General features: G+C 36.1%; 1 protein-coding gene across 1 annotated transcript; it reads left to right on the plus strand.

The window, feature by feature from the left end:
* The first annotated feature begins 6,434 nt into the window (after nucleotides 1-6,434).
* Nucleotides 6,435-7,394, plus strand: LOC101632688 (olfactory receptor 2W1). The gene has a single exon (XM_004694756.1). The coding sequence runs from the start codon at nucleotides 6,435-6,437 to the stop codon at nucleotides 7,392-7,394; it is 960 nt and encodes a 319-aa protein (XP_004694813.1).
* The last annotated feature ends 3,067 nt before the right edge of the window (nucleotides 7,395-10,461 follow it).

The raw sequence follows: 10,461 nt of genomic DNA on the forward strand, positions 1-10,461 counted from the left end.
TTTTAATTATAGTATATTTTGCTAGATGGGAATTTTTAGCTAATGTTATGTTTTATGTTTATTCTCTTGCTTATGAGAAAAATCCACAAAAACAAAGAGAGTGGGCAAATGTCATTCTTTGCAATTGTCTGACTAGTTTTTCCAGCACCATTTACTGAGCTGATTGTCTTCTAATTTACATTCCTGACTGCTTAGCCACAGGTTTTGATGTTGGTGTGAGTTTATTTCTAGGCTTTCAGTTCTGTTCCCTTTTTTCATGTATCTGGTTTTATTCCAGCAAACTATTATTTTTGATTAGTATAACTTTGATGTGTATTTGAAAGTCTGGGATTGTGACGCCACTGTTATACCTCTTTATTTTTTAAATCTGAATTTCTTTGACTCTGTCAGTCGTGCTAGGGTACTTCTTATTTCTGTATATATATGAACTTCTAAACTTCTAATTAACAGGAAATATTCACATAGAAATACATTTCATAGAATCAAAGTACAGAAAAGGTTTTGCCCATATCTGAGGAGATAGGGTAAATGAGAACATACTGGTCAAAGTGTATACATTCTAGCTATAGAATATACAAACACACACACACATATTCATTGCAGATCTATTTTCAATAGTTAAGCTATGGAAACACACTACCTATCGCAAATCAATGATAAAGAATCCATATTATACATACACTATGGAATGCTACTCAGCTATAAAAACAATGAATTCTTGCATTTGTGATGACTTGGATAAAACTGAAAGGAATTATGCTAAACAAAAATAAATCAGAAGGAGAAAGACAAACACTGGATGCTTTCACTCTTGTGGAATGTAAGGAAAGGCGCAGACTAAAACAAACCAAACCTATAACCCTCAGATTATTACCACAGAGCTGAGGTGACTGAGAGGAGAGGCAGGAGAGGCAAAGGGTAGAGGTGCTCAATGGACAGTGGTGGAGGCTCACTATACTACAGGGTGAGCATACTGCTGTAGCACATGTTTGAAGAGGTCGAAACCTGTACTACTGAAACATATATAGTATTAGCCAGTGTTATTTCCATAAGAAAAATTATAATAAAGTAAAATAAAGAACACTCTAATTAAAAAAAAATAATAAATAAATAAATCTTAAAAAAAAATAAGTTCAATCTTGGATATAGAGGAAACAATTAGCATTAACTTTTTTTTTCCCCTAAAGATTTATTTTTATTTGTGCATACAGAACTGGGGTACAGGCCAGAGGTGTAAAGGTGGTGAGAGAATTCACCAGAGACAGAGCGGGGAGCAGAACAGGCAGATCGACGAAGTACACTGCTGGGGGGAGCAGCGGGTGGGCCAGGAGAGGCCTGTCGCGCCATGTGGTCACCTCCAGGGCAGGCGGGGATTGAACTCATGTGGAAGTGGCTTTTGATTTTTAGTGCTGTGCTTTAACCCGCTTCGCCACCAGGGACGGCCAGCATTGACTTTTTTTTTTTTAAGATTTATTTATTCATATAGAACTGGGGTACAGGCCAGAGTTGCAGGGGCTGTGACAGGATTCACCAGAGACAGAGTGGGGAGCAGAACAGGCAGAACAAGGAAGTACACTGCTGAGGGGAGCAGCGGGCAGGCCAGGAGAGGTCTGCTGCGCGGTGTGGTCACCTATAGGGCAGGCGGGGATCGAACTCATGCGGAAGTGGCTTTCGATTCTTTGTGCTGCGCTTTAACCCACTACGCCACCAGGTAGGGCCAGCATTAACTTTTTAAATGATACCTGCTAACAGAAGATTAATTTCCAAATCAATATGTGATATAATTGGTGAGAATTTTCTAGTTAATATATACTGTAATTGTAATGCTGGAAATATACATATTGGAAAGCATATTTTATTTGTAGCTTAATCATACTAAATAGCTAAATAAATCATACTAAATAGCTAAATAAATGTAGCTTTAATTCATATTAAATAACCTTAGCATCTTAAATTCTCCAAAGTTTCACTCACTAGTTTTTTTGATGGCACTTTACCCAAATGAAGTGGGATTTATTTCGGGTGGTATAAAAAATATTCCTGACCTGGGCTTTCAGGCAATGTTGGAAAGTTTTGTTCAGTTCTTATTCTGACTTTATGGTGGCTCTTTAATATTTCTCCGCAATCAAGATTCATTTGCAAGTACACTTATAATTAGAACAAGTAGTAAGAAATTACAAATTTCATTTCCTTAATCATGTCATCTGTCCAAGAATGAGGAGTCCCGTCCAGAATTTGTACCCCTTAATGCACTTTGAGAGGAGCATAATTTGCAGTATCACCACAGGGAAAACATTAAAGAGCTACAATCCTCGCAAGCAAATGCCTAACCGGGATCTTTTTTCTACAGTGTAGGCTGCACATGGCCAAGAAGTAGAGCATCAAGGAACTCTCTGTGGATGACAGTGATGTTGCTCTGTAAGATCTCTGGGAGAGTGTGCCTGGGTTGGTAGAACACTTTGAGGGAGGTGGAAGAAAAGAAACATAGATGTGTATGTACTGTTTCTCTTTTGGTTTACTATCAGCATAGCTCAATATAGTAGATCTCTGTGGAGCTCTTTAATGTGTAATTTGATGGAAAGATTGGTTTATTTTCTGTTATAAAAAGCAGTTTTTTGATTTATAATTTCAGAAATTTTGAAGTTACAGAAGAATGTAGGTTAAGTTGAAAATGAAGAATTGAAACATTTTTCATTCATGAAGACTGTGGAGCCAGGAAGATGTTTTTATCCACTTCTAACCCTTAAAATGAAGATTTATTGAAGATTTCCTGTATCAGGTTTTTAATAGAAGGATTGTTCCCTCCTGAATTATATTTGGAGGTTATAGTGATAATGGAAATAGTTAACAAATTAACAGCATGGTATTGATTTTAGTCTCAACATGATTTTCAAATAATTTTAATCGACACACTCTCTTTTTCAAAAGTTAGGTACAATTAGGAAAATAGTATGTTTACCAAATGTTACTAATTACTCATCACCCTCTTTAGAAATACCCTCTTCAGTGTGTTATATTTTGCAATACATTTCAGAGAGTTACTTTTCTCCCCCCCTTTGTATTTCTATCCAACTTGGTTTTTGGCAGAACCCAGGCTTAAAGCATGTTTCTTGAAAAGTTGACTCTGAGGATATCACTATTACTGTGCCAAAACTATCTCTTTTAATATATTCGAAATGGGTCGATTTTTGGGTGATGGGCAGAGTTTCAAGTGATTTCTTCATATTATTCAGGACATGTAAAGTATGAATTTGATATGGCATAACTTGCATTTTCTTCATAATTTTTATGTTTTTTTGGTTGTTGTTTTGTTTTTAAAAAGTTCTTAGGGGGATTTATTTATTTTTAAAGATTTATTTATTTATGCATACAGAACTGGGGTACAGGTCAGAGGTGCAGGGGTGGCGAAAGACTTCAACCGGAGACAGAGTGGGGAGCAGAACAGATGGAACGATGAGGTACACTGCTGGGGGGAGCAGCGGGCAGGCCAGGAGGGTCTGCCGCACCATCTGGGTCACCTCCGGGTGGGGATTGAACTCATGAAGTGGCTTTAGCTTCCCAGTGCTGCACTTTAACCCACTGTGCCAGCAGGGAGGGCACCATTTTTATGTTCTAATGGAAGTTTCCAGGCGCTATTTTGGCCTGTCGGTAGGAAATTTGCCTTTTTATACTCAGTGATAGGATTATGAATGAAGGAGGACTATTGCTAGTATGTTGAATTGTTAAAAGAGTTAAGTCTGATATACTCATACATGTCTACAGAAACTCTGCATCACACCATTGAATATTACTGAGCTTATTATTTCTTTAAATAAAAACTAGTGCTTTTAATTTTTTTCTCCCCCTGAATAAATCTGTTGTTGTTACTATTTAAATGAAACCGCATTGTTTTCCATTTGTCTGCCACCTTCTAGTTAACTTCAGAAAACGCCAGGTTAAAATTTTAGAGTAAATATGTCTTACTAACAAGTTTAAGTGATTTTGACGATTATCCATAGTTAGATGACATTTCTTTTATTAAAAAATATAAGTGGGAAAGATATGCCTACATAAATAATCCCTAAGTAGATATATATATATATATAAATACATTTCATCTATTCTCCACCTATTTATGGAATGCCTCAGGTATTATAATAGTGTAAAAAGCAAGAGTCATCATGTCTGATTTCTTTTTTAAAATTTAATTTTTAATTCTTTTCTTACATAGTTTTAGTCCCAGAGCTTGTCACTGATCATCCGTGAACCCTCACTATATTCCCTTGAGTTCACCCGTCCTTGGTTAGTTTCACCTTGCCCTCCCTTGCTGTGTACCTCATTTCTATAGTCATCTTCTGGTTTTGACTCTTTGAATGTTGGTTTGATTTCTTTGTATTTCACATATAAGTGATGACTGCTTTTTTTAATGCTTACAGATTACTATGGGGCAGTGTTAAACATTTACCTACATGGTAGATAATTGTATTTTCTTCACATAAAGATTGTGACAACTAATAATTATTGAGAATGCTATGTTCCAAGTATTGCTCCAAACACTTTTTATTTATTTCTTATTTAACCTTCATCGAGTCCTAAGCAATTTTATTCTCACCCTTCTTAGAGATGAGAAAACTGTGCTAGAAGCATTATGTAAATTATCTGGAATCAAGTAGGTAAATAACTTCCAGAGACATGAATGCAAGTTCTTTATCTAGGCCCGTAGGCTCCCTAGACCTCCTTAGGACTCCATATATGATACATGCTATCAAACAAAGAGACATGATCAGTTCAGAAATGTCTCTTTAAGCAAGAAACAGCTAACAGGTAGCTGAAAGAATGAGTCAGCATTGCAGAATGAGTAGGAATCCAGAAAAGGGTAAGTGTTCTAAGAGCTTTAGCTAAGAGAGAACTTGACTTGTTAAAATTTAGGGGTTATATATATGGGCCCTCCCTGGCGGCGCAGCGGGTTAAAGCACAGCACTGAGAAGCTAAAGCCACCTCCGCATGAGTTTGATTCCCGCCTGCCCCAGAGGTGACCACATGGCGTGGCAGACCTCTCCTGGCCTGCCCGCTGCTCCCCTCAGCAGTGTACTTTGTCGATCTGCCTGTTCTGCTCCCCACTCTGTCTCTGGTGAAGCCTCTCACCGCCCCTGCACTTCTGGTCTGTACCCCAGTTCTGTATGCATAAATAAATAAATCTTTAAAAAAAATTTAGGGGTTAAATCTATAAAGTGATGTGTGATATGAAACTGAAGCCTTGTGCAGGTCTCTGTGTGCCACTGTAAAGAATTAGAATAATTTTTAAATATATAAGAAAGGAACTGACAGGAGTTAAGCACAGTGTCAGTGTGATTTTATTGAATCTTATTACATTTTACAGGCAAGATTGGATATGAGGGCTAAGACTATTATTAGGAGATAGAAAAAATACAATAGTTGTTTGGAAATGGGGGATGAATGTGTATTTGATTGCTAGAGAGAGTGTAATTAAAATATTTTTTAATTCAAAGTTACAAGTGTTGGTGATATTAGGTATTTAGAGTGCCAAAGATAAATGACATACTCCCACATAATAAATGGGGGGGGAAGGGGCTCAATAACGTACTGCTCTTTAAGATATAGTAAAAGACAAATACTTTTTCATCCTGACATTAGCCAAATAATTATATTTTATAATTGACTATTTTAAAAGAATATGTTCACTTTCAGCTAATGAGCTTTTTTTTTTTTTTAAAGATTTATTTATTTATTTATACAGAACTGGGGTACAGGCCAGAGATGCGGAGGGTGAGAGGATTCACCAGAGACACAGTGGGGAGCAGAACAGACAGATCGAGGAAGTACACTGCTGAGGGGAGCAGCGGGCGGGTCAGGAGAGGTCTGCCACGCCATGTGGATCTCCTCCAGGGCAGGCGGGAATCGAACTTACGCGGAAGTGGGTTTAGATTCTCAGTGCTGTGCTTTTAACCCGCTGCACCACCAGGGAGGGCCCTAATGAGCTTTTTAGTAATCATTGAGTCACATCATGTAGAGAATATTAAGGTCACCTTATTTAGGTGTCAGATCTATTTAAAACTTTTAGTACATGGCTTTGAGTGAATTCCTCAAGATCACCTAGACCAAAATAGCTTTTAAATTTATTACCCAAAATAATCTACAACAAAAACACTAGAGAACTTGGCACTAATCTTTAATCCACTGTTTTTAATTTTTAACACAAATCATCTCCCTCTGTTTAGGTCTGTATTTAATTAAATTATTTAGATAATCTGTGTTGACAAATTTATTTTCCTTCCTCCTCTACTTTCATCTCCTCCCCTTCATCTTTTCCTCATCTTCCTCCTCTCTTTCCTTTTCCTTTATTTCCTCTTCTTCATTCTCTTCCTCCTCATTCTCTTCTATTCTCACTTTCACCTCCTACTATTCTTACTCTAGGATTTGGACATCGAAGGGCTATGGAACAAAGGAATTATACTTCTCAATACGGTTTTATTCTGCTGGGCTTCTCTGACCATCCCAATCTGGAAATGATTCTGTCAGGAGTTGTCACCATCTTCTACCTAATTACATTAGTGGGTAACACAGCCATCATTCTTGCATCCCTCCTGGATTCCCATCTTCACACACCAATGTATTACTTCCTCAGGAATCTATCCTTCCTAGATTTGTGCTTCACAACAAGCATCATCCCCCAGATGCTGGTTAACTTGTGGGGACCTACTAAGACCATCAGTTATGTAGGCTGTGCCGTTCAACTCTATGTTTACATGTGGCTGGGTTCCATTGAGTGCCTTCTCCTGGCTGTTATGTCCTATGATCGTTTTACAGCTATCTGCAAGCCCCTGCATTACTCGGTAATCATGAACCCACATCTGTGTCTCAAGATGATTATCATGGTCTGGAGCATCAGCTTGGCCAACTCTGTAGTATTATGTTCCCTGACTCTGCATTTGCCTCGATGTGGAAACAATGTTCTGGATCATTTCTTGTGTGAGTTACCAGCTATGGTCAAGTTAGCCTGTATCGATACCACAACAGTTGAAATGTCTGTGTTTGCATTAGGAATTGTCATTGTCCTTACACCCCTCACCCTTATCCTCATATCCTATGGCTACATTGCTAAAGCTGTGCTGAGGATGAAGTCAAAAGCAGGCCAACGAAAAGCAATGAATACCTGTGGGTCTCATCTCACCGTGGTGTCCATCTTCTATGGAACTATTATCTACATGTACCTGCGGCCAGGAAACAGTGCCTCCAAAGATCAGGGCAAGTTCCTCACCCTTTTTTATACCATCATCACTCCAAGCCTCAACCCTCTTATTTATACTTTAAGGAATAAGGACATGAAAAATGCACTGAAGAAACTGTTGAGACTTGACCAGGAGTCTACAAAGTCAAAGAGGAACTGTAAATAGTAGAAAAGTGTTAGATTGTTTGCAACAATGAAATGTATTTACTAATTGTCTTTAATTTTCACTGAGTCACTAATCAACAAATTATGGAGATCAGTTAACAAAAATGCTCATATGTGAATATTTGTAGGTACAAACAATACAAAAATTCTCTTTTTAAAATATCTCTTGTACTGAAAACAGGTAATTAGGCATTTTTATTTTTGTAATATACACATTTAATTTATTTTAAATTTCCATATCAATAATTACAAAAAAATTTTGGAGATCTTTCAAAAATTAAAAATGGATCTGCTATATGACCCAGAAATTCTACTCCTAGGTATCTACTCAAAGACTACAAAAACACTAATTTGAAAAGAAACTCGCAGTTCTATGTAAAATATATTTGACAAAATGTTTTTGCTATTTTAGTCTATTCCTTGTTATGATAAAGTGACATAAATTAAAGAATGTGAAAGTGGCAACATAGTCATACTCATTTCTTACTTGTTTTAAGTGTGTTTCATTTATAAATGTAAATAGAATATGACTAGTTTGATATTTGACCTTTGACATGGTGTATGGGAAATATATAAATGCTGGGAAACATAGATTTTTAAATGTGTATGTAATGGAAGTTTATAAAATAAATAAACATTTTAATTTCCATTTATTTTTATATAGCATTTACCTTTTTATGGAAAATATGTGGCATTTAAATTAACTCTGATTATTTCTATAATGTAATATTGTACAAGAAACCATTATCTAATAGTTGTAATTAATCTATATAATATTTTCTCTTGTTTAGTTTATAGTTTTGGGGAAAAATATCTGTTTAGTATTTACTTTCCAGAAAGGAAAACACATTAATGTTCTACATGAAATATAGGATATTATGTTTTTTTCATCCATATAATACCTGCTTTTAATTGCACTCAGGAACAGTTTACCATCTATAAAAATGTTCTCAGAACAAATATATGTTCTTTATTTCTGTTGTATGTTGTCTAGTGATACCACTCATATTTGGAACAGCTGTTCTTAAACTAGGCAAGAATATATAAATAATAATATTCTGAGGCACTAAATAATTTGCTAACTTCAATAATAGATGTAACAAAAATGTAATCATCAATGCCTCTTAAAATAACATTATGTTTTATGCCAGAAATTGTTTTCTTGTTTATTTAGTTTTATTTTGCTTTGGTTTCCCCTTTCTGCATTAGAGTTACAAATTAAGCCTATATTTTAGGCACTTAAAATCCTTTTTACTTATCCAAAAATAAATGCATATTTTAGACCATTATATTAAGTTGCAATAAATATTCAGAATACATTGAGTTTTCTGTAAGTTAATCAGTACTTCTCTAAATATACTATTCTGAACACCTACTTGTGGAATAATATGTAACTTAAAAAGCCAAATTTAATACTAAATGATTATTTAAAAGTTAAATTTAAGTATTTTCTTTTAAAAAGGTACATTTCTGCCCAGGTCTGTGTGGGAATTTACCACACAAGCTTCAATTCAATAAGAGTGAAGTCAATATTTGTGAAATGCATAAAATAGTTAAAAGAGAAAAAAAATGGTAAAACAAACATTATAATAGAGCTCCAGGAACAGAATTTAAATCTCATATTTACCTAGAAAACCATAGCTACTAAATATTTGTAAATTTTGCCATCTTAAATTTAAAATATACAAAAGAAAAAGCTTCCTGTTTTCTTGTCACATGTTTCATGAACTTAATGAATTTGTCTTTACTAGCTTAATATGTTCTTTCGGCTAAACACATGCAGATGTAACAGTAAAATGTGCCTCTTGTGTGTGGAATTGTGGATTTTCCAAAATAGGATCTTACATTACAGGGTAAGAAAATGATGATTCTGATTGTCAACGTTAAATTAATTTTGTACTTCATGCTCCATATATCAAAAATTAAAATGGAGGAATATGAATAATAGGAAAGAAACAATTTTTTTAATCCATTCAGGAAAAAAGCATCATTTTAAATGCATCATGCTTAATGATTTTTTTACAATAACATACATGTATTAAATATAAAAATAAACAAACAAAAACAGCCTCTAAAAAGAAGAAAAACAACTAAAGCTTAATATTGTATCAGGTTGTATGTTTAACCTTATAAGAGGAAATTTTACAAGTGATTATAAAAATTTGCTTGCATTATCTGTTAAAGGTTACACCTTCAGGGCAAAATTAAGTATTTGAAGTTGCATTCAATAATCACATTGTTTAAAGAAAAGATATTGTTATTTTTAAGGGGAACTAACATTTATTCAAGTGCCTACTGAGTACCTCTGACTGCAAGTTCTTATTTAGAAAACTCAGTCTCAAGACCAACCCTGTGAGGTAGGTATTATCCTCCCTTTTGTCAGAGGCGCAGAAAATTTAAGAAGTTAATCCAAGATCACGACTGTAAATGAGATCTGGGACTGAGTTCTGAGTCACAGACTCAAGACTTCCCTACTCCCCCAGACACTCCCTTTCAGGAGTGGGAGAGAGTGAAAGCAACAGTCCATTCCAGTTCTTACCAAAAGAACTGAGACAGTTATCAGGAGGAACCTGGGGAGGATGCCGTGATGATGAGATAAGACACACATGCAAAAATAAATAAGGAGAAATCCCCCAGCACCAAGAATGTGTTGCAGGCCCTCCCTGGTGGTGCAGCAGGTTAAAGCACAGCACTGCAAGCTGGCTGCAGCCACTTCCATGTGAGTTCGATCCCTTGTCCTAGAGGTGACCCACATGGCAAAGCAGACCTCTCCTGTCTTGCCCGCTGCTCCCCTCAGCATTGTACTTCGTGTATCTTCCTGTTCTGCTCGCCACTCTGTCTCCAGTAAATACCCTCACTACCCCTGCACCTCTCGCTTGCACCCCAATTTTATATGCATAAATAAATAAATCTTTTTTTTTAAAGATTTATTTATTTGTACATACAGAACTGGGGTACAGGCCAGAGAATCAGGGGTGGCGAAAGACTTCAACCGGAGACAGAGTGGGGAGCAGAACAGGCAGATCGACGAAGTACACTGCTGAGGGGAGCAGCGGGCAGGTCAGGAG

Source organism: Condylura cristata, unplaced genomic scaffold, assembly GCF_000260355.1.
Source record: "Condylura cristata isolate star-nosed mole 26May11 unplaced genomic scaffold, ConCri1.0 scaffold00046, whole genome shotgun sequence".
In the NCBI taxonomy this organism is placed as follows: Eukaryota; Metazoa; Chordata; class Mammalia; order Eulipotyphla; family Talpidae; genus Condylura; species Condylura cristata.